The following is a 25,862-nucleotide window of genomic DNA, read 5'->3' on the forward strand; positions in this document are numbered from 1 at the left end:
GGAATTTACTAACTCTAATATCAGGGGAAAAGTGACAGGAAATCATAACCATAACAAGTTTTCAGCATCTAAAAGCTCATAGTTATAAAAATATATAAATGTAGTACAAATAAAACATAATGGAAAGGATAAACACAAACTTCAGAAACCTTATGCAAATTTGGTAAATTTGGTAAAACAAGATTACTTAAATTTGAAGTATTCGTTGGTATTCATCACATTCTTCTCCGTACTTTTCTATATCTGAAATATTACCTACAGAAAAAGTCTTATGACCATTAGTGATCACCCTTTTCACACCAGAAGTTCAAATTATGGTTTTGAACAACTACCAAAATATAATGTAGATAATTCCATATTTTTGTGCTTCACCATATCGATATCGATTAAGGTTTAAATCATTACTAATAACTCAGGTGATCCAATCAAAATATTTACAAAGCTACTTAACAGAAAAAGATAAAATATTGCCAAGGTAGAGCAGCAGACGGCAGGCAGATGTCAAGCGCTAATGGTTCCATTTATCTTGATTAGTGCAGCACCTCTAAAAAGTGTGAATAGCTTTTAGTACAAGAAATTTAATGACCACATATATTGTTGGCATAGTCCAAAGTGTTTACTAAACTTTGAAAGGCAAAGTTATAGCATGTCATCTGCTTGTGAGCATCTCATCTTACAATTCTAATTTACTGAATAAGAGAAACAAAACATACAACATACTGTGATTACTTTTAAGGTACAGCGGTAATTCTTTTGCATCCTTCCCTAATTTGAAAAAAAATTTCAAAATAACCTAAATAATCATTATGTCTTTATAACCTGGGATAAAGCTATAATTCCTCTTCATCCAATAGCCTCACATCTTGTAGCTAACATGAAGTTAAACTTCAAACCACACCCTTTCAAAAACAAAACTGCAAATTTAAGATCTCAAACCTTTGCCAGTCTATTTTAGGACACTAAAAATGTTTCTGCCTGAACCAGAAATTTCTCTCTAGAACACAAGAGCTGAGAGAACCAACTCTGCCCCTGGGTTATCTGGTAACATACATGAAGCAGTATTATAGTTATCAACTTATTTATTCACATACCTCAGAAGCCGGTCCTTACAGCTTAGCTGGCATGGGGCTTTCGGCATTTTTTAAATCAGGAAATTGTCACCAGGAAAGTGAACCTCAGCCTTATCCTAGTGTATCAACATGACAGCATAATTTCAGGAAACCCTGCGGTTATGACTGATACTTCACTTTTCTTTATAGGGTCTTTCCCTTGTTGCCTGGCTTCCAGAAAAATCAGGCCATAATTAATATTTCAATGGCACAGAGCTGATACTTCTGCTGCAGTGAAGTAGTTCACTCACTCTGGCATGGTTTTCTTCCAACTCTTATTTGTAAAAAGCACATCTCCAGCTGAGTTAGCCTAGATGATTTCCTGTTTTTAAATTGGGGGGTAAGGATTAAAGTCCTGAATGCTCATCTAAATCGGCTAATGGGAAACACGGTAAGTTGTCCAGGATGCTGCTATGCAATCATATGGGACCTGCAGTTTTGAGAAAGTTTCCTGTGGCCTTGAAACAGTTGTGCCCACCATGAGCTGCTCTGCTGGCAATGAGTTTGCTTCCTCTCTGTGGTGCACACAGTGGGGCAGATTGTAGACTGAAAGCTTCTGGAATGCACTGATCTCCCATGTGTGTCTTCCCTAGCAGGCATAGCACTGTGCATACAGAAATCTAAGGTTAGAAGAAAGTTTGGTTCAAACCAAGAGGTCAGGTTCAGACTCCAGACCTCAAGATTTGGCCGTGGCCAGTGTTGCTAAATCGGTGATACCTAACCAGCACTTATTTTCTGTAATTTCTGATAATAGTTTTACTGCTTTATTTTGATATAATGACTAACGGATTCCAACTGGTTCATATCCTAAATTTGTTTCTGGCCACCAACAAATTCAGGATAGGAACAAGTCTTATTTATACCTATGAAGAAAAGACTTTATGTAATGAAAAATTACAACAAAATATTGTGATACAGTGCCTCACAACTACACAAATTTGGATAATGTGAATCATAGATTAAAAGGGTTTATACATAGCTAAATTGGTACCCAAATACCTGGAAATTTGTGGCTGGCTAGCTCTGTAGGCAGACTTACTTTAGTGACTTTATTAAGCTTGTAATGCAATACAATTCCACATATCACAGAACTAATTTTTTTTTTTTTTTTGTATTCAACAAATATCATGGCAGGGTTTACCTGTGTCACTTAAATTATTAAATTGGCTAGCGAGGAAGCATGGACAAGCCTTTCCCTCTTAAAGTTTAATACTTAGATTTAAATATTATAAAATGACCATAAGACATGATACTTGAAAGAACAAAACAACTTAATTCCCACAATAGAAGACAAATCCTGATGAAAATTTCTGTAGCACATTATTCACTGTCATCTCACCAATTTCTTGTATGCAATTTCTAGGGCCCAGGATTTTGGTCAATATATCTTTAGTTTAGCTTCTCAAATTTACTTGTCAACATCACAATGCACCACTACACCAGAGTTTCAAATACTAAGGCCAGCTACTTAAGGTAAAGCAGAAAGATTTTCCTGTTCGGCCTTTTCAAGACGATAAATCCAAAGGCAGCCGGATGGCTCAGTTGGTTAGAGAGCGAGCTCTAAACAGCAGGGTTGCCGGTTCGATTCCCACATGGGCCAGTGAGCTGTGCCCTCCACAACTAAACTGAAGACAACGAGCTGCTGCAGAGTTTCTGGAGGGACAGCCAGATGGCTCAGTTGGTTAGAGCACAGGCTCTTAAGAACAAGGTTGCTGGTTCAATTCCCACATGGGATGGTGGGCCGTGCCCCCTGCAACTAAAGATTGAAACGGCAATTGGACTTGGAGCTGAGTTGCGCCCTCCATAACTAAATTGAAGTCCAATGACTTTGAGCTGATTGACCCTGGAGAAACACACTGTTGCCCGATATTCCCCAGTAAAATTAAAAAAAAAAAAATGTTTAACTACAATCATAGCTGTAGGTGATTTAAAAACAAACAAACAAAAAACAATGCAATGTTAACCTGAAACCAATAATAAAATTAAATTAAATATATATACACATAATAAATCCAAGAACAGAGACAGAGGGCCATCTGAATGTTTTGGTGACAGAGTCAGAATAAATGATTTAGGGATCAACTACTTGATTCATTTCACACTGAACATTTGAGTCATTCAGGAAAACTGTGTATCTTCTATTCTACTTTCTAGAAAAAGGTACATTTTGAACATGCAAAATAGTCTGATTCCATTTTTTTGAAGACATTTGAATGTCAAATCTGGGGCTACATCTGGATTCCTAACACTTGTGTGTGTATTTTAGTACTCCCTAAAATTTAAAAGCATAAAGGAACAACTACTATACAAAGATAAAAAGTAACTCATACAACCTAAAACCTAAAATCAAACACAAAATTAATCCATGAAATGACAGAGATGTTAACTCTCAGTAAGATCAATATACCTTTATGACCTAATAATGTTGGGATATTAACATAGTATCTGGTTTAGGCTTCAGGCCAAGGCCTAGGTCTTACTATTTTTCAGCTCTAAGACTCAGACATGCCTTGGAGACTCGATGACAAAAATGATACCAGTAACACGGATTACAGACTGTACACTCGCCAGGGTTTCCTGCCTCTCAACTTGAAGCCAAGTTTCCCTAACAACTCCTCGACAGAAACCTAAAGCAAGACGGCCGCTGAAGCAGCACACTGATTACCTTAAGAAGTAAAGCAGAGATGTGGCCTGCAGAGAACAATCTGGTAGTTATCAAGGGAAGAACGCATCCTCAGGGAGGCTGGAGGCCAAGCCTGCAAAGACAGTTCCCACAAAGGACAACCAGGCTGCAGATACAGACACAACCACTGAGGAAAACACCGTCGCCTCCTGACCCAGGCATAGGGACCGGAATCAGCCTCTCTCCAGATCTCAGGTTCTTCAGCCACAAAGGAACAGGACCACATACGGTGATTTCTAACATCCTTCCTTGGTCTGAAAGTCTTTTCTTTCAGCATTAAGCTCCTGGGCAGCATCCTCACAGTTGCCCTCACATAAGTGTGATCATGGTATGTGTGGCTTAGCTTTAACGTAGTCATGAATTTAAAAAGGAATTGATTATTTACAACAAAATGCCAACAGTGCTCACCTCTGAATACAGGTAAATATAGATGGGTTTTATTTTCTTCTCTTGTGCTTCTCTGCACTAAACTACTTTACAAATCCATTTTCCTATATTTAAAATAGCAGCTCTCAAATCCAAGACTAACACTATTCTATTTCAATTAAAACTGCAGAGGATGAGCCCCCAATCCAAAAGTGCAGGAAAGGAATCATAAAATGCGACACCACACCAAATTTTCACTGTGTATATGGGCGATGAAAACCAGTAATGTAAATGTAAACCTGAAAGCATGTCTTTAAAACCTAGTTACTGAGATATGATCACATGTGTACCTGCAGTGCCCCAATGATTTCCTGATTACATCTAAAAAGATTTAGTGTGCCAGTCTTCTAAAAGTAAAATAACAGCTTTAATGTCTAAAGTTAAAAAGGGGAAAAAAGGACATTTCTTTTCCTTTTGGGGCAGGGGAAAAGCAAAGAATCATATGAAATCTGTTGAAAACAATAACACCTCTAAAAAAAGAGATTTCATATCCTCAAGTCCCCTCGATTTTATAAACTGTCCATAATATATAATACTTCAAATGTCTAAATATTTATGTGACTTATAACTGTACTGAGTTGGAATTGCCCAGAATCAGACCCCAATACAAGGATCTGAGTGCAAGTAACCGACTTGGGAGGCAGACAAATGAGACAGGCCAGGGAAGGCAGTCAGTACAGGGTGCGTTAATGAGCAGGCTACTGCTTACGCAAGGCGTCTCCTGCCCCGAGGACTCCTGGGAGCCTGCAGAGGGCAGGCCTCAGACATCTCTCAACTAAGGGGTGAAGTAGTGAACATACTGGTCCAGCTCCCATTAGGTAATCGTTGAGGGCTGCTCCTTGGGGTGGTAACTTCCTGGCACATCTAACCTGACCCAATACTCATGGCAGAGAAAGCCTTCAGGCCCAAAGTCCCAGTGACCTGCACTTAGGAAGCTGCTGCGTCAGAAGATAATGAACTGGTGGTGAGTGCCATGGGATGTGGGCAGGGCACAGACAGAACAGGTTGCCACAATTAAGTACAATAAAAAAAAAAATGCCCTTAGATTAAAACGCAAACCACAAACAATTACAGAGGATCCATTCTGTGCCAAGAACTCTGTTTGGCAGTGATGATTTAAAAAAAAAGGAATAAAGTCAGTTTCATGACTTTCAGTCCACAATATAGTAGTGGGAAGAACGCACATAGGTAATCGAAAAATACAAAAGCTCAAAGCTCCAATAAAAGTATTTAAAATGGGGCCAGGAGTTTTGGCATTCCAAGTGGAAAAATTATCCTCTCCGAAGCACTATAATAGTCCGTAACATTTCTTCCAGGAGAAAGGAACGAAGAGCAAAGATCTCACCCGAATGACAACGAAAACACCACACAATCTGCCAAGTCACAATTTTCTTCAACCCATCAGAGAGCTGAAACCTCAATAAAACCAACTAACCTGAAATTAACGGAAAAGAGGCACCTGAAAGGATGACTTGCTTACCTGGGGCAGATGCTGCTAAATACTGTTAAAGAGAAATGAGCTAGATATTTTACCATGTTGGTAAAGGCTGAATGTAGGCAAGCAAGAGAATATAGAACCCTTAGGGCCACAGAAAGGAGGTGAATTCACCGTCAGATTCTTCTCTGCAGACCTCCCCAGCTACCAACATAAAAGAACTGGTCAGAGTCCTGAGACAGCCTCCCACTAGGTGCAGGCCTGCGGGACTGGAACAGCAGCTACTGTGAGAGGCACAAAATCCCACCTAGATCCTTCTCTCCTATCTCTGCTATGGCACAAAAGCCTTAAACTGCTGAGGGAAGGGCAAACAACAACAAAATACCCTGTCTCCATTAGGACACTGGTGAAAGCCCATTGCAGCTGGGAATTTCCATCCCTATAGCTAAGTCATCCCATTTGATGAACAGTCTAACTTAAAATCAGCTTGCTTGTTACAAACACTGTTTCAAGACCGTGGTCCCATCCTTCAGTCAGCACCAGCCTACACCCCTCAACAGACACTATGGAGCCACCCAGGGTGCAGGAATTTCTCAGGGCCTGGCAAGTGAAGGAGAGAAAAATCATGGCGCTAGAGGAAGGGGACTTCGGGGGGAAAAAGTTTTAAGATGAAGACTTGAGCATGGTTATGGATACAGCAAGGAAAGTCAAAGAACAGGACTTATAATAATCAGGGAGTTAGGAGAACGGGTTATAAATCACTTAGCATGAGTTTTCTTCTGAATGTTACATCAAAGTAGTTGCTTAGACAGGCAAGTTTAATTTTTATTTAAAATAAGGGGGAAATCCTACATGAAGAGATTCCTCGATTAAATTTAGTATCAGATTTAATTTTTACAGTCAAGAACAATTAAATTGTCTCCTCGTATTCTCTGGATCATGAGAGCTATTCACACTGAAATGTCTAACATTTTGCTCATTGTCAAAAAAAAGGCATCAAGTGCTGACATGAAGAACTGTGCTTTATTTCAAATGGTGCACATCAGTGCAGTAACAGAAGCTCATCACACATACGAGAGAAGACATACTGGAAGCAAGATTCATCCCTTCTTCTAGTTGATGTGACAGAAGTAGTAGCATCCAACCTAACTCAACGAATGCCTGTTTCAATATTTCTTCAATCTTATTCATAGTTACAAAATTAGGATAATTTCTTTCTTGTATTAACTGCCGTTTATTGAAACATTATTTCAAAGAAAAGATGCACTAGTCATTGAAAAATCATTCCATTTTAGATACCACATTAAATTTAACAAAGCCCTTTAAATACTTCTGATTACTGAAATATGAAACATGCTTAGTCAGTCTTATTCTACAGATCGCCAAAACTTAATATATCTTATCAAATGGTTTCTAAAAAATATAGAGTGAAATTGTACTCTTCTCAAGTCTTTCACAATTCCAAAAAGCTTTAAGAAGTTCAGTACAAAACTGACAATTAAAGTGAATTCAAAAAGGGTGAACGAAAAACTATCTTCAGACTGACTCTATCAGTTCTAATGTCTATACAACTAAGTAGAGTCAGACCTGTACACTAGTTATATCCTATACTTTCCCTCTGAGGAGGGACAATCACCTAATTTCTTAAAAGCAGTGAAAAATAAGCCTCTGGGTTATAGCATAGATTTCTGTTACATGTTAAATGATTAAAATATAAAATGCTAAGATACATCCATTTAAAGCAACTCAAATTGTACCTCAGCATATTTTTTCTGCTGTGAAGCTAGTTTATGAAAAATTTTAAATCAGATGAAATGTGTCTTTATAAGACTGCATTAAAAAAATAATAATAAGGGAAGGAGGAAACCATGCTTTGATTTTCATGGAGTTAGTAAGTAATACTCTATACCAGGGGTGTCCAAACTGCGGCCGGCAGGCCAACTGCGGCCCGCGATCCCTTGTTAATTGGCCCGCAGCAAATTCCAAAAATATATTTAGTTTACTTAAATAAACCAGGTGAGGCAATACGTACTTCACCTCGAGTGAGTGGCCCGGCTGTTTGTGTATTTTACCGCATATGGCCCTTGGTGAAAAACGTTGAAAAAAGTTTGGACACCCCTGCTCTATACACTAAATGAATTCTATTTCACATATGGATTAATTTACCCTGTATACCCCAACTTCTAGTATTCCAGGCTGGTTTTCATTTTAATTTCTAAAGCAAAACTACACATTAAAGATGTTCAGCACAACTTTTTCCTTCTTTGACGCCCAGAATCATGGAAAAGTTTTAATTATAAGCTTCTTGAGGACAAGCCTTTTGTTCCATGCTGTCCCTACAGGTCTCAGCACTCAGACTGAATGAAGGAGAGGAAAAGGCTCTGGCAGACTTAAAGTTACTACCGCGTTTCCCGGAGAACAAGACCTAACCGGAAAATAAGCCCTAGCATGATTTTTCAAGATGGCATCCCCTGAACCTAAGCCTTAATGCACCTTTTGGAGCAAAACTTAATATAAGACCCAGTCTTATTTTCGGGGAATCAAGGTACATAGATGAAGACATTTAAGCCTTTCTGCAATCAGTAATGACATTTCTGGGCTTGCTGAGGCACAGCTGCTACTATGCCATCACTTCTAAGATTAAAGTCGTCAATACAGGATGTACACAAAGGGACAAGGCCACATTCACTTCCATAACCCTTCCCACACCTAGTACTGGGCCTCAGAAGTATAAACGATCACTGACTAAACTTCACTGCATTCCACTGAAAATTTCAAAAGATAAGCCCAGTAGAGAGTTTGTTTTAAAAACCTTGATGAGATTTTAAGTGAAGACAAAAATATCACACATTCTTATACATCAAATGTTTTCCATAATTCATTAATCAACTATTTACTACTAAATAACAACTATTTTGTTTCGGTATGAAGTGAACCACAAACTGAACTTATAGTATATTTTAATACCCTTTATGAGTTACTCTTTTCATTCCTCTGTGATTCTCTTTACTTATAATTTCCTTTTTTTTATGAAATGAAGGTAATATATTACCTATTTTATAGAGTTTTTGGAAGGATTAAAGGAATATTAATATAATGCTTTGGAAACTGGAAAGCCATGTTATTTTGCTTTGTTACTCTAAAAGCATCTACGATTTTATGATTTTATTTATAACTGGTCTCGGCTATTTTCTATACCAGTTCTAATAAAATTTTCTGTGACAAAAATGTTCTGTATGTGCCTATTACTATAACCACTTGCCATATGTAGTTATTCTGCACTTAAAACGTGGCTAGTGTAGATAAAAAACTGAAGTTTTAATTTAAAAATGTTAATAGCTTCTGTGGGCAATGGCTACCATATTGGACATCACAACTCTGTATGTTCGGGAACAGATAATCTTTTTATTGTTAAAAATTTCAAGAGATAAAATTTTGTTTTCTTAACCAGTTTTCCCTCTTTACAATGTGGGACAGTACTATATATAGACATAAAAGACAACAACCTAGAGAAGAAAAAACCTACTTAATACAGCTTATTTGGCAAAGGAGGTCTTCAAAAATTTAGGTGACATACACCTAAAAGACTGGCACATACTAGGTGCTTAGAAAATAACGACTAATGAAAGGACAAATGGGACACTGCTTTTCTGTGTACATCTCAGCGTGCCCGAATTAGAGGTTGACCTTGCCTCCAACATCCTCTATGACCTCTACTTGAAATGGTTCAATGTGATCAATTATTTTACATAGAAAATATACAAGGCAAGGATTCTTCCCTCAAAAAACTAAAGTCTACTTGGAGGAAAGAGACAAGAGGAACATTAACCAGTAGAAATTAACAGTACAACAGAAAAACCACCATGGGTAGTTTATCATTAAAAGCTAGAGAACAAGTAAAGACATTTGGAAAAGGAGAGATGACAGTCAGCTAGGTCACACACACTAGGAAGGATTAAACTAGGTCTAGGACTGCGGAGATTTAAATGTAGAATGCAGGGAGGCAGGGAACAGTGAGTAGAAACTACTTTTGCTGAAGTGGAACGTTCAGGAAGGAAAGTAATGAGGGTTTGATTGCGAAGGGCCTTAAATGGTAGGCAGGCTAAGGAATCTGAAGCCATCCTACAGGGTAAACAATGGGGAGTCACTGAAAGAGAGAGGAACAACTAAGGTAATAAACAAAAGTATTTAATTATTCATTTGCCCAAAGCAGGCATCTGGTGCTTCATATACGTCAGTACATTGCTAGGGGAGAGAATTACAACGATGGCTGTGACAGTTCTAACCTGGGCAGGGCTCACAACACAATCAGGAAACAACTGGAACACAACGTGACACACGTCCATAGCTGAGTTATGTGCAAAATGTTAAGAAGCACAAATGGGAAGATTTAAATCCGGAGTGAATGGCCTAGAAGACTTCACTAAGGAGAGGACACTGAGTTGGACGTCGAAGAAGAAAACCACGGGCTCACCAGGCAGAGAAGAGCAGACTAGTTACCTCCAGAAAAGCCTGCAGGAAAAACACGACTTGTTGGGAAGATCCTCCTTCTACAAAATTAAACGGCTCTAAGGCTATCTTACTGAAATATAGAGAAAGGATCGAATCCTTCAGAGCAGTGTTGTTAAAGAAGAATGCTACAGCTCTATTTTAGGACTGATCATAGCCGTCAGTTATCTTCTCAGCTATGATTTCCGAAGACTATGAATGCTAAAAGCATTGAGGAAAATATTAGAATAATCATAAGCAATACAGAACACGATATAAACTTTTATATATTAGTTAATTAAATGATCTGGTGGCATTTCAAACTACGAAGAGAAACATATTTGACACTGAAGGTAGAAAGGTCATTAATAAAACCAAATCAAATTATCAATCATGAAGACTTTAGGCCAAACAACATTTCAACATTTTTCTCTGGCAGAAATTGTATACAATCATCATGCAAAAAACAAGGGGAAACTGACTCTGGGTGGTGAACACACAATGTAATTTATAGATGATGTGATACAGAACTGCACACCTGAAATCTATGTAATTTTACTAACAGTTTTCTCCCCAATAAATTTAAAAAAAAAAAAAAGGGGGGGAAATTGGGGGTAAAATGAGAGACTTGTGCTTTAGAAAAATGCCTTCTCTTTTAGGAAAGAAAAAGAGTCCCTGCCTCTAAAGTGTCAGGTGTACTTGTTGGCTTCCACCTGACAACCAAGTCGATTCCAATCACATGCAAGGATACTGTCTTCATTTCACATCCCCACTTTGCCTGTTAGCATGGTACACAATAAACTTTCTTTTTCAAGACTATTACCTATGATGTTTACATCATACACACCATAGATGATATTCTGAAAGAGCCAACATTAACATTACATTTTAAAATACAGTATTGTTATTGGAAATTAAATATACCTGCTGTCTAAAACAAAACAAAGCATCACAGAAAAAACAAATGAACCCTTAGTCAAACTACAAAGCAACTTCAAGAATTCCACTTAAAATCAATGATGGAGTTTTGCTAAAAATAAGGTAAACTCATAGGAGGTAGCACTTGTAAAACACTCAGTAACGAAAGATAAAATACTTAAATTTTACAGGTAAATTTTGTAATTAACCAAAGCTATAAATCTAGCTTTTAAATTGCCAAGGTCTCATGTAATTCAGAATATAAGTATAGAAAGAAAGCTTTAAAAATTATAATTTAACCCAGCAATTGCATTCCTGGGCATTTTCCCCAAAGAAATGTAAACTTATGATAACTCAAAAACCTGTTACACAGATATGTATAGCAGCTGTATTTGTATATTGAAAATAAGCCACAAACCACACAGATATCCTTCAACAGATGAATAGTTACACAAACTGTGGTACATCCCTATTATGGAATACTACTCAGTAATAAAACAGAAGTGAATATCGATACATGTAACGACCTGGATGAATCTGTAAGAATTATGCTAAGTGTTGGGGGGGGGGAACCCTCCCAAGGTATATACTGTATGACTCCAATCCTTCTTAAAATAACAAAAAGTATAGAAAGGAAGGATAATTGGTGGTTGCTAGGGATTAAGGAGGAGGTGAAGGCGGAACAGAAGTGGGGCTGTGGCTACAAAAGGGCAACCGGATCCCTGTACCCCTGTAGTTAAGGAAATGTTCTGTATCTTCACTGTATCAACATCAATATCCTGGTGTGATACTGTGTATAGTTCTGCAAGATGTTACCATGGAGGAAACTGGGTAGAGAGTACCCAGGATCTCGATTATTTCTTATAAATGCATGTGAATTCATAATCATCTCACAATTGAACGTTTAATTTTTAAAAATTATAATTTATTCAAATTTTGTCATAGTGATTACTTGATTATTTGAGGAAGGGACTACCAAATGTTTAAAAGTGTCTCTAGCTACACTATAAAAACCAAAGGAAGATCTGCTGCACCTATTCGGTCAAAAGAATCTATGAAATTTCCTGCTTTATTACTTTTAATGTTTATATAATTCGATAGTATTAATTTATATTCACGTCATTTTAGTAACATTTTTCCTTTGAAAAACTTCATGGGCTTAAAATTACATCTAATTTTGAGCTCAATTCATACAAAAGGTATTTATTACTACTTCAATAAAGGCAAGGACCCAGAAAGTTTGCTGAATGTCATACTGCCCAAGTCTGGCCACGCAAGACGATCTTGGTGCTTGATGGCTGCGTATCAACAGTCTGAGAAAGAGCGCTGTGTCAACTTATTTCACCATAATTATAATCCAAGCAATTAAGGTTAAAATGAATATGAGTCTGTTTAAAATCACCTAGATAATGTTTTTAGTATGGAATTTGATATAATAAATTATCTAGCAAGTTGTATTACAAAGGTAATTTTTCATAAGACAATGCAGCTTTTCCGTTGAAACATGTATGATAAACAGTTTTGAGAGTCTAAGACCAAAGACTTTATGAAAACAATTTACAAAAGGAAAGAGGGTTCATATTAAGCAGAGAGAAGTTTATCAAAGAGTAAGTAGGTGAAGGTATGCAAAGACTGGAATTCAAAACTCATTCATTCATTTAAGGTATCTAGAAACACTAGAGAACAAGACTAAGCCCTGCTAAAAGACAAAGTCTGCTACCAAGTAGCTCAGGGAAGGAGGCCATGGGAACATGGAACCAATACACTGGTCACATTTTAGGATGGTGGATTTATAGATTATGTCGCTTCTATGAAAAATGTATTCAGGATTTCAAACAAGCAACTCACAAACAATATTTTGAAAGATTGACACCTGCCAATATATTGTCCAAAGATTTCAGACTGACATGTATTTTTCATCTGCTGACAGTCTGAGTTAGACTTTTAACAACTGAGTTGTTTATCACAGGTCTCAAAACAACAGCAGTTCTTGAGAAAGTCCAGTTGGGTTATTTTATTCCTTTTTCAGTGCTTTTAAAAAAATGACGTTGTTGCTTATTTAGTCATTGACAAATTGACAATAAGTGGAAAATTCCCATCAGTGCACCAGTCTGAGATTCAAAGTAAGATTCAATGAGACCATTTATTCTAGCAGATGTCACAAGAGATTTTCAAAACATTCTTCTGCTTGTTCATAACAATGGAAGGGAATATTTGCAATAACAAATAATAAGTTTGGACTTATAAGGCACGTAAATTCCATGAAGAATAAAGAAAAGCACAAAACACAATCCACCAAAGTGCTACTGCGTGAAAACGAAAATAAGCACTTTCTTAAAATGGCAAGTCTTGAGGCATAAATTAAAGTTCTTCATAAATGTGGCACTTTCATTGTGATAAATTATTTTACATCATTATGTGTTCAAGTTTTTCAAGAAATATAACCAAAATAATCAAGCTCATGATTAAAATCTTTTCTTACCGTTAGTAGGGAGCACTTTTTAAGATGCAGGCTTCTCCCAAAGAAAGCCACCAATAGTTCATGCAGCTGTCTATCTAGATTCTGGTAACATATCAGGTAACACACACCTAAAACGTAGGTTTAGCTAAAACCTACTTAATACAAAATCATTTTACAGTTTATCCTTAACACTTACAGAACACTTTTGCATATTTATTTATATACTAAAATTTTCTAGGACAATTTTTTCCATTTCATGTGTCTTATTTTTCCCAACTAGACTGCAAAATTAATCACAGATTCCTCAAAGGTGGAGACTCAATACTGAATCCAAAACAGACTGTCAAATTCCTTGGGAAAACCATTTTTCGGTCATGAGGTCTAGCAGAGAGTCTGATACACAGCTGAGGACTAATGAATGTTGGCTGAACTCAAATGAATGACGCATCTTTGAAAATAAGAGGTATCCAAAACAGAACACAATACTTCACACATAGTAGGACTCCAGCAAATATACGAAGCACTAATTGAGGTCAGTCAGTCCCCGCACTTGGACCTCCAGTGGTACTCAGGAATAAGACATCACTTCTAACTAAATCAGTCCTTGTTTCCCATTCAATCCAGGGTACACATGTCAGAAAACATGATGCATTTCACTGCAAAGTGGTTATTACTGGTTTCCGTTTTATAGAAGTGTTTACCGTTCTCAGGAAGGTATGGAAACTGAAGAACCTATTTAGGTATTCATTGTGATCATGACACTGAGGATTCATTTAGTGCTGCATACATTAGTAGTACAATTGATTCCCCTTTTTAAAAGTAATATACTTATTGCATAAGCAAAGGGAAATAGCCAATCTCAGTATTTTTAAACTACTGTTTATGAATGTATACATATGTAAGTTCTATACGTATTTTGAAGGGTCTATATGATCTAAGAGAAACTCTATTCACTGGATTTTTTAATTGCTTTAAAAAAAAAAACAACAACACACAAATCTAAGCACACTAATCCAAGTAAAATGTCGTCTTGTAGAAATCCACCACAATAACACTGGTAGTTTATCTACATGCAAAAATTAGAGTTAAATGAAAAGTACCTATATTCTATCATGAGGTATGGATCAGTGAGTTCCTATGGACATAAAATGTTCATGGAAATGCAACGTTTTCAGAGGAACAACTCTGTCTCAGTAATTTAAAACCTTTGAGAACAAATCAAACCAAAACAAATTATAAGTGAGTCTTTCTCATTTTAACAAGACTAGTCCTCTCTAACCACCACCTAAACACCCCTTCTGTTTCTACCCAACTTTTTGGAAAATTTAGTCTCAATCAGGTGCACAGCAGACTGACTGCTAACAAATGAATCCCAGAGAGCAGCCACTGACTCAGTCTGGACGGAGTCAAATGATTGTCCGGCAGCAACACTTAGATTGTTAGGACCTGAGAATTTCAGGTACACAACTTCATTTTTCCTCCTTATTCTGGAGGGGAAATTGTAATAAACTCTTGAGAAGACCATACATTCTTACTGATAAAAAAATTTAACCAAATGAAAGCAGTGAAATACTCTCATCTGAAGGACTCTAGAGAGAATCTAGTCTAACTCCTTCATTTTATAGATGAGAAAACTATAGCTCAGAGGAGTTAAATGACTTGCTCAAGGGATGCACAGCCAGGAGGAGAACTAGAGCCTCTTGATATCTGTTAAACCACTGTCCATTCATTTACATCAAGTATCCTCCAAATTTCTCTTCTAGTCTTCCTTGTTTTGGAAATTTCCTGCCAATTTCCAGTGTGATTAATTGTGGACAAAAAAAGGAAGCTTAAAGAGTTAACTTACAAGCTGCATTTTACTCCATAAATGATTAACACTTTCTAACACTTCCTTCATAGATTGACTGGCAAAAACATTGTATAAAATGACTACTACTTAGAATTACAAATGCAATGGTTGTATACATATTTAAAAAGGTATGTTTTACATTTTGCAAGAGTTTCCACTTCTGGCTCAGGCAATATGATACTATCAGTCTTCACCTTTTAAACCTTACAGTTTGTTAAGGTGTGTTTACCCAAACTTCCCACACAGGATAGTTGTGGTTACATGCCTCTAAGGATTGCCTACAAAAAGAAGCTATAACTTCCCTATTTTTAAAAAGGCTCTTTTTTATTTATTTATTTTGCTGGGTTCTCTTACTTACATGCACTCTCTTACAAGCTATCAAGCTTTTTACTAATAGTTTATTTCTTTCCTGAAATATTCTGTTTAGATGGATAATCATATCGATTAAGATCACAGAAAGCAAGACAATAATTTGCCTGGCATAGAGTAGATACTACAGAAAGCATCAAAAGTAGAACAATGTAAAAATAAAAATAATGACTTACATATAATTAGTGCTGCCCTGAACCAAGCCCTATTATAAGTGCTTTACATGTATTAACTTATTTAGTCTCCACAACAACCATATAAGGTGGATACATTTATCATTCTGTTTTATGGATGAGCAAAATGAGATCCAGAGAGTTACATAACTTACCAAGTTATACATCTAGCCAATGGAAGGTGCAGAATTGAACTATGACAGTCTGGCTGCTAATCACTACTCCTCACCCCCTTAATGGCACTTGTCATGGGTTTCACTCAGTGTGACGGTGAAATACTAAGGACTTTCGCTGGCCTAAGCTACCACAGTTAATCTTGGACTGGGGTGGGGGAGACAGCAAAACCTTGAAGACACTATGTTTTTATCCCTTCCCCTCACTTCCCAAATGATAGTTTAAAAAAAGAAAGAAAAAAAAAACCTATTTAAAATGAACATGAAGGAGATTCAGAAGTCTCAAAAGAGAATCCCAACTTCATTTGTTGCTATGATTTAGGGTAGGGGGGCACAGGACTGATTATTACATGAATGCTTAAGAAACTTTTTTTTTCTTAAAAAAATAAAAGACACTGAGGATCTGGGAACTTGAGCTGAAACATATCTTAGATCAATGCAATCCAAACTCTGCATTTTTAAAAGGAGGAAGCTATAACACAAATGTTAAATGGTTTGTCGAAGTCAAAAAGTTTAGTGACAGATCTCCTAATTTCACCTCCCTCTCATGTCTGCAATTTAAGAGAGCTTACAGTGGACCAGAATTTCAGACACCACCTACCCAGTCTCTTAAAAGTCTATTTGTAAATGGGTTGTGGGTGTCTATGAAAAACTGTATTCCAGGTTCCAGGCCAGGCTCCCAAAGCCTGAATAGTACTCTGATAGTCCCAATTCAACTACACATTTTACCTAACAACTTTTACAATATGGTTTTATGACAAAAACCCAAATCCAGTTTAAATCCAACCTGGAACACTAGGCACCAACTTTTCTATATTCTATGTAAGTGGCCCCTGAAAACAGGCTTTCTCTGCCTGTCCAAGCGGAGGGATGCATTAGTGGTGTGTGTGTGTGTGTGTGTGTGTGTGTGTGTGCGCGCGCGCGCGCGCGCGCGCGCGCGCATGCGGATACAGATGACGAGGGAATCCAGATTAGGGAAGAGCAGGATAAACACTCTTGGGTATTTGCAAATCATTAAATTTATATTTAATACACACAATAACTATAGAAGTCAAACTTGCCTGGCTGTTGAAAAAAGAGGGTTACTGGTTCCCCCAGCCCCTCCATTCCCACCCTTCATTTGTGAGTTCTGGACTCGGTGAGGGCTATGATATATCTGCCTAAAGGGACTGGCATCTCCGCAATCGGCGGGCATTATTTGATTCAGGAAAAATGCTTCATAATGATATGACTTAAAATGATTCAGACACTTCCACATTTTAATTTATATATTTTATAGTATTAAAAATTTACAATCCAATCTCTAAAGACATTTTATCACCTGCTATCAATCATTATATACGAGCCATAGTAAACTGTAATATTATCAAGACTACGAGCAATAAAATGATCAGCAAGGTAGCCAACATTTATTGGTGTATCAAATAAAAGTAAATCTAAATTATAAAATGGAAAAAAACAATGACAAATGGAATATCTGCGGCATTCTAAGCTTAACTGAAGCGTACCATCATGTAATATCCCCAATTTAGTTATGGTAACATTGCCCCCCCAAAATGAACATAATTCCACTGAATTATTAAAGTGGCAACGTGAGCAACACTTGAATATTGTACAACTTCTCAACTGAAGCCAGCCAGCACATAAATTACTGCTCTTTGTGACTGAAGATGTGATCTCTTTACTCTTAAAGAAGCCTGTCATTTCTTACTACTGGACATCAAACTGACCAGCTGACTGGTATCGCTTACTGGCAGTATTTGAAGCATTACATTCAGATAGGCTTAAAGTTTTGTTTCCTTTCTCTGTTTGCAGCTATTTGTAGTCCCAGTTTGGGAGTGAAACAGTTACTTAATTTCCCAAACATATCCAGTCCACTGGTGTTATATTTCAGATTCTTCTTCCCCCTTCAGTGCAGGAAAGGCACTACAAAACCACCTAACACACTGAATTATCTCCTAGGACACGGAAGGCGTAAAGGCAACTTCCCAAAGTGACATACAGTTCCATGGATGTTTATGCCCAAGAATAACACTAGAATAACCTTTACTTTATCTTCCAGTTAAGAATGATGTCCATTTTAGAATTAAGCAATTTAGGGATTTGCTTCTTGATTGATAGAAAAAACATTACAGTGAAGAGAATTCTCAAAATATCTTAATATTTCAAAGCAATAAGATGAGGACTAGACTTACCAAATGAGCTGGCATCAGCTAGGGTATGAAAATTCTCTATTTAAATCAATCTCTGATCAGCAGCATGGAAATCATTCAGTTTTAAAATTGGCAATAACTGGATTTTTAAAAATTAAATGGATTTAAAATTTTTAATTTATGTTCTTAATTTATATAGCTCAGAAAAGAAAGAAAATTGCATTTCTGACTTTATATATAAACTTAATTCAAATACTCAAGGTCATTCAATTGTTAAACTTTTCATTAAACTGAGTTTGGTAGTGGTTTCTTTAAATTCAAATTATGATATTAGAATTATTCACAGAATGAGATTTTGGTTTATTCAGCTTGCAAATACAACAATAACACACATATTTTTCTGGATGAATGCCAGCTGCCCCTATTTCTGCTTGCCTTCTCTTTTGCTTTCATCACTATCCTGCTCCCTTATCTCTATCCAAAAACAGTATATAAACTGGACATTTAGTTTCCCAAATCAGAATCTTCAGTATAACATGTAAAACATGAAATGCAGCACCTTCTCCTTATATAATAGTGGGGGGTGGGGAAGGAATGTACTTAGTCAAAACACAGTACATGTTGTTTTCAATTGTGGATTATCACCTGTTTAAAAACTTCCTCTCTTCAAATATCTATAACAATAGAATACATTTCTAACTGAAAGCCTACCTTTACTTGAATGGGTAAAACTTTACTTGTACAGCCAATCCTGCATATGCATTATCTATATATTGAATGGGCTACTTCAATTTCTAGTGTAACAGAAACTAAATGTGCTTTTACTTCTAATCTTCCCATCAAATCAAATAAGCACGTGTTAAACTCTGCTGTAATATGATATTGTTACATAACAAGTTTCCTGTTGGCATCTACAAACACCTTCCAATATCCTACAGTGTTGCTAACTCTAATTAAGAGTTCAACCTCTAAATTAGAAGGTCTACATATTATGGACATACCTGAAAAACAATGTAGTAGCCAAAACACACAACCTTTCCCAGTGCAGTTTTTTTTCCTTTTCTATTTCTCCTTTCCATTAGGTCCTTAACTAAAAGGTGCTCATCTTATACTTTTGAATGCCCTTGATCCACCCAAAGTGAGTGCTGGAAGACAGCTAGACAACCAATTTATATTCCTGAATCTGATACAAAATAACCAAGTTTGGAGAGGCTTATAGTAAACTCAACCTCCAAAGCAAACTGTGTCAAATAAAAGCACACATTGTATGCTTTTCAACATCAGAAACACTTGTTTTAAACACCGGTTGTTCTCATTTCAGGTTGCCATTTTCCATAACTGTTACACAGGCATCAAAAAGATACTTCTATAGCAACATATTGCATTGAAAAAGAGAAGCAGTCTTCTACCTTCCCTTTTAAAATAAAAGAATCTAAGATCAATTCTAGAAAATTATCTTCTGTCAAAAATTTGCTTTTCTTCATTAAGGAAAATAAAATTTGACCAAAAATGTATACTGATCATTATTGATTTTACACAATAATAATTACCATTCTTTAAAAGTTGTAGGGCTGTGTTAATTTTTTTTCAAACTCAGAAAAAAAAAAACAAAAAGCTGCGACCTCCACTAATAAATTACATCTTTAAATATACATGATTGTGTTGTCCCCGTGTTACTTTCAATGGTAACTGACACGCCCCGAATTTAACTGTACCAGACAGTTCTATCTGTCCCATCGCTGACCAAACACTGCTTCTCTGTTTCTACTCATTATATATTATAAGAGGTCTAAACACAGCCCAGTATGACAAGAAAAATTCCAATTCTTATGACAGCAAAGCGATGCATTCAAGATCTCTTTTGCAGTACATCGCAGTCCATGAGCATTAACAGACATTTTTTGATAGAGCTAAAAAACGTTGGCTGCAAGCTCATTACTCTAAGAACCTTCTGCACCCTTTCCTGCAGGTTTTCATAAAACCCCCGGAAAAACCAGGCACAATTAAAACCTTGCAAACCAAACTTGCCAAGAACCGTGTGCAGTGATCAATAACCTTAGCTACACTGCCACTGGCCCCAAATTCACGGTCCTGGAGACCAATGCAGCAAAAACCCAAACGAAAGGCTAGATGAAGCCCAACAGAACTGCCGCGCTTCCCCTCCGCCGCCCTCTCTGCCGCATGAAGAGGCAAGGGGAGGAGAGGAGTGAAGCGAGCCTCACCAGCTCCAAAGATGCTCCGGTGACCTCTGACTGCGCGGCCGGAGCTGGGCCAGGAAGGCTCTAGTGCAGCCGCGGCGGGCCCTCTGGACTATGCCCCTGGTGCATTCCTCGCATTCCTGCACAATCTGTCGCCAGCCGACGAGCCCGCGGCGTGCGTCCCCCCCGGACACAGACACCTGCCTATTGCTGCTCCCCAAGCGGCCACGGCCGCCGCGGCGCTTCCAGTGCCCGCGCTCGCTGTTTGTCGCACTCAGCCAACATGCAGCCAAACCCCGGCCCCGCGGCTCACCCCCTCGCTTCCCCGGTAGGGGGTAAAAAGGAGAGGGCCGGGCAGCCCCAGCGCCGGGCAGGGACACCCGATCCGCCAGGGAGGTGCCGCAGCTCCACTTCAACTACTGGCAGGGAAAGGAGGAAGCGGCGGCGCAGGAGGATAGCCAGGGAAGCTCGGAGCTGGGGAACCGGGAGGGGTGGAGCGTGAGCAAACGCCGCGAGCAAAGAAGGGCGCACTGGACAGAGCCGGGTGGGCAGGACCCGCTGGAGTGCGGGGCTCCGGGGGCAAACGCGAGACCGCGCGGCAGCAGGGGCGTGGGAGGGAGGGGAGAGAGCCAGGATGCAAGATCTGGGGCGGGAGGGATGGACAGACGGCTCCGAAAGCTGGGGAAGGCGGGCGCCTCGGGGTGTTGGGGGCGCGGGGCGGCGTGCCAGGCGGGCAGGAGCTGGGGAACCTCCCGGCAGACGTCCAGGAGGGCTCGGCGTGGCGCTCCAGTTCAGGGCTGGGCGCTCTGGATGAGAAAAGGCCAAGGTGGGGAGGGGTCACGCGCGGTATGTAGGGGAGACCCGAGGAGAGGAATCACCGGGAAAAGCAAATGGAGGGTGAAACTTGTGCGCCTGCCGGGGGGAGGGGAGCAGGCAGGCGAGTGCGGGCAGGAACACGAGGCGGGGCAGGAAAGCCAAGGCGGCCGCGAGGCGGTGGGGACGGAGTAACGGGAGGGAGGCGCCCGTCCCCCCACCGTGCCCCTCGCAGGCAGGTCCCGGCTGGGGCGCGAGGGGCCGAGGGCCGGGGGTCTCGTGGGCAGGAGTCTCCGCGCTCTCCAGAGAGCCCGCACACTTACTTTCCAGGTCAGGCAGCGGCCGTCGTCGCTCCGGGGATCAGGGACAGCAATGCCGAGGGGTCGCCCCTACGGCACCCGAAAAATTAAAAAAGTGCCGTGGCGGAGCGGCTGCCCGCCCCTCCCTCCCCCACCCGCCCCCTCCCCCGAAGCGGCTCTCCCACCACCCCCGGCGGCGGCGGTGGCCAACTTGCCCCTCTACCCGGTGCCCATGGTGCCGCCTCTGCGGCCGGCAACGACACAGACTCAGCCCCGGAGCCCCCTCTGCTGCCCAGAGGCCGCCGCCGCCCGCCCAGCCGCTAGCCCGCCTGCCCAGCCAGCCCTGGGCTCCCGGGAACGTCAGCACGCCGCCGTCCCCAGACCGGCTCCCCGCCAACCCCATTGGTCGGAAGGAAAAGGCTGGCCCTCCCTATTGGCCCGGCCCTCATATTGAACGGGCCAATGGGAACTGCGGTTTCAGGTTGCCATAGAGACCGATGCTGTTAAGAGCGTGAGGGCCTGGAGAAGGTGGAGAGTGAGAGGGAAGGTGTCGGTGGCTTTGGGCGCCGGAGGGGGGTGGGGGAAAGAAGTACAGGGGGATTCCCGGGAGCTGGCTTTAACATTTGGCGTAGCTTTTGCTTTGCCTTTCTGTCAGCTCCAGCAGTGAAAGGTAGGGTTTGTTCCTGGCGTCAAAGGCAGGAACAGCTGAGCCCCAATCCTTGAAGGTGAGAGCCTTGGAGGTCGTTCTCTTTTCCCGCGTCTGGGGAGCCCCTGAGGCTATGCCCATTGACCCTAGAGATATGAGTGCAGCTTCTGCTTCTCCAGGTGAGTTTGCTCCCCACCCCTTAAATCGCTGCTTCCTCCTGACGTCACTGAAACTCCTGAATTCTACTTGTTCTTCCCAACCACTCCTTGCCTAGGGCGGATCTTGCCTCTAATTTTTGGGTCTTCAAACTTACAGCCCTACATAAAGGAGATTCAAAAAGGATTTCCTTTGGATGATAGTTCGATAAGGAAACTGACATATTGTATGTCATAAGCTCAACACAGAAGATAATGTGTTCCCTGCTTCCCGAAGCAATCCTCTAATCTCTGTGTTGAAGGATATTTATTAAACACCTATCTGTGTGTGCTTTCTGCACTATGAGCTGACAGATGTTTGCTCTTTCCCTTAAGAGGTTACAGGGTGGGGAAGACAGGTGACAGAGTCAATCCGTGTTTCTAATGATTTCACAAGAGAGTGAAGGAAATAGATTACAGTTGATGGATTTTGTTTTCAGGGTATTTTCCAGATGATGTCTAAATTTGATGGAAGAAAACAACAACAACACTGAGCCATGGAATCGGTACACACAAAAATCTTGATCTTTTAACAAATCTCATCTTTTATTTAAAGTTACGTTGTGCTTGTTTGTCAATACCAACTGTTTTTGGTAAATAATTTTCATATTTAGATACTGGCTCCTAAAATGAGACTTCATGAATATATTAGGCTTTTAAGCATTATATTGCTCTATCATATAGCCACTAATATTCTTAGGTTCCTTCTTTTGGTGGTTTTGCTATTTTTTTATACCAATCTCTTTAGTAAGAAGACTGTGTATGTTACTGCCCCTCCAGTTGGGGCTGACCATATTGTTAAAGAAAGCTAATAGGATTTTGGAAATTACGAGTATTTTGTTGAGAGAAACGGATTAATGCTTCAGCAAACTATATGTCTACCTACTGTCCAGAACTTTAAGTTGGTAATATGCTTTGCTGTTGTTTTTTATCTTACTGTAGTTGAAGATTACAAACATAGATAGAAATTATTAATGTGGTGCTTTGATTGGAAAAATATCTCTCACAATTTGTAGTAATATTTCAACTTAGTTGACAATCCTATGCAGGGTTGGACTGCAGAACAAAACAACTGAACATGTGAGTGTTCCCCCTAGTTTCAGAATTGGGAAGGAATCACCAGGGGCTATGGAATGCTATCTCATGCTTTGCCATCATGGAAATTAGATCATCATGCTTTTTATTTCTGGCTTTCTTTTGTGTTTGTTTATAGGAGAATAGAAAAGGTAAAATGCAATTTTTATATAAATAAGACTTATTTTTAATGCACTAACACGATACCAATGATTTAGTGTTTTTAAAAAAAATACTATTAGATGAAAGGGAGATGAGTCTAATGAAAAGAAAAAAAATTGATATATGTATCCCTTTTTCTTGCCTTAGGCTAGCATGGAAAAAATAAAACAAGAACCAATTCATTTTTTTACTCCAATAATTTTCTTGTATTTTTCCCAGGTCACATGTTTGAAGAGTGTTTTGGTATTATGTATTTCAAGTTTGTAATGATTAAAACGTTACTAAAATCCACCATGATTATTGTCACCTAAAATGTTTTCATTCAACATTATTCTTTTCATAATTGTTGAAAAGTTTCTTTTGAACTTGCTGTTGAACTACTAGATAAGGTTAAGAAATTTTATTCCACTATAAGTTTATGCTATCCATACTTGGCTGGGTCTTCACTGTTTCTCTAAATTCCTTTCCTCATCAGTAGGGTGATCAATTATCAAGGATGCTTATCTAGGGACATTATCCAAGGCACTTCTCCCAAACCTGTCCTATTTCTGCTGTCCTTAAGCTCCCACTGTACTTGGTCTTCTAGTTCTGCAAATGATTTTGCCTTTTCTTTGACTGAGGCATCCACCACGAGCTTCCTCAATTTAACTTTCCTAGACCTCAGTTTCAATTTTTAAACTTCATCACTTCCTTCAGTCCTGGCTGAGAAGGGGTGTCTATACTTCTCTTCTAAGCTCATGCTCCACTTGTGCTCCTAAACATGGGTCATTCTTCTTCTTCCTCCTCCAGGATGTTGCTCTGCTGATTATAATTTCTGTCTTTGGTCATGTGTTCCATCCTTTAATATTTTTTTCACTGTGCCTTAAGTATCTGACTTTTTATAAAACCACCTTCCTTCTGTCCTACCTCCATCTCTATCTGTTGGCCATTCCTTTCACCAAGAAACAGTCTGAAGGGAATTTCTCAGGGCTTCTATTTTTATCACCCTCAATATTCTGGCCCTTGAATATAACCAAAATGATTCTGAAGATTCAAAATCCTAACTCATTTTGCATAAAGGTTTCTCCTACAAAAGTGTTGTTTACTTGCAAATTGCAGTGCCTGAATTCAAGATTTCCAGTGAAGGTGAGAAACCATTGTCTCCCACCCTGAGGGTCCATAGAAATGCAAATGTACCTGAGAAGGTGAGCTTTACTTGTTAGCTGCACTACCTGTGTGGGACTAACTCCTAGTAATTAAGAGTGGGAAGAGGGGCCTAGGGCAAATCAGATTAGAAAAAAGAAAGAGGAGTCTCTGCTCAGGCTGACTGGGGCCTAGGGCAAGTTAGAAATGTTGGAAAGAAGGAAGGAGTTTGGTGAGCTCCACCCTTAAGAACAAATGTAAACAGCAAATCCAAGGGAACATTTTAGTGACCATCCCAGAAAGAAGTCAACCTGAACGTTTCATGATTATGAAAACTTTGTAACTTTCCAATGTTTGTTGTTTTCATATTAACAGAGGCCGCAAGGAAAAGGGGGGAGCAGGAACACCTTATCTTCTCAGTTTGGATGTATATAGAGAAGGTGAAGGCATTGAAGATAATAACTTCAAAATGTACACTGATAGCTGCTACTGGGTTTTTTGTTTTTTTTTATTTTTAAAAGAAATGTTAAAACATACAGGGTGCAAATTAAGGAAAGAAAGCAATGAAATAAACTGGTCCTAAAAAGAGATCCTAGAGTTTAGAATTTCTGCTCTAGATTTCAGAATTGGCCATGCCTCACCTCCAGCCCGTTCTCTGAATATGTAAATCCTCCCCTGCCCTTTGAGCCCAGCCCAATAGTTACCTGTAAAGATTTTTCTGAAAATTTCCTGACCTCACCCCTCGGTGGAGAGGATGATTTCTGCTTTAACATATTACGGTGGCACTTAACACTCTGTATCCAATGTTATACTTATCTCTGTGAGCTTTCTCTCCTAGAATAGGGTACATATCATGGTCATGACTATATCACAGTGCCTTAGACTACGGAAGTGTTTCTCACACTAAGAAAAGCCAACATTCATTAAACCTTTTATTTAGTCCTTAGCAGAATTGACCTTCCAATAATGAAAAATTAGAATCGGTAATATTGGGAGGTAATTAGAAAAAGATGGGACCAGAGTTCCAAAGTGGAAAAGTGAGGTAATGTGTGGCAGAGTGGAGTAGAGGTTTTTGCCATGTAGCCTCCAAAGAGAGAAAGGCCTCAGATCTTACCTC

General features: G+C 39.3%; 2 protein-coding genes across 14 annotated transcripts in view; one reads left to right on the forward strand and one right to left on the reverse strand.

Moving 5' to 3' along the window:
- PKP4 (plakophilin 4) overlaps positions 1 to 21,832 on the reverse strand; it is a 227,473-nt gene extending 205,641 nt beyond the window's left edge. For 7 of the 13 annotated variants that reach the window (XM_033111701.1, XM_033111700.1, XM_033111698.1 and 4 more), the window contains exon 1: positions 21,572 to 21,832. The gene's annotated coding sequence lies outside the window, so the exon portion shown is untranslated. Of the gene's footprint in view, positions 1 to 20,459; positions 20,879 to 21,571 lie in introns of those variants that run through there. The other 6 variants (XM_033111699.1, XM_033111697.1, XM_033111695.1 and 3 more) reach the window with 4 other exon arrangements.
- Positions 21,833 to 22,150: 318 nt separating this feature from the next.
- CCDC148 (coiled-coil domain containing 148) overlaps positions 22,151 to 25,862 on the forward strand; it is a 224,129-nt gene continuing 220,417 nt past the window's right edge. Inside the window, 1 exon segment of the mRNA XM_033112425.1 lies at positions 22,151 to 22,372. Coding sequence (XP_032968316.1) covers positions 22,327 to 22,372 — 46 coding nt within the window. The 5' untranslated portion in view covers positions 22,151 to 22,326.

Source organism: Rhinolophus ferrumequinum, chromosome 8, assembly GCF_004115265.2.
Source record: "Rhinolophus ferrumequinum isolate MPI-CBG mRhiFer1 chromosome 8, mRhiFer1_v1.p, whole genome shotgun sequence".
In the NCBI taxonomy this organism is placed as follows: Eukaryota; Metazoa; Chordata; class Mammalia; order Chiroptera; family Rhinolophidae; genus Rhinolophus; species Rhinolophus ferrumequinum.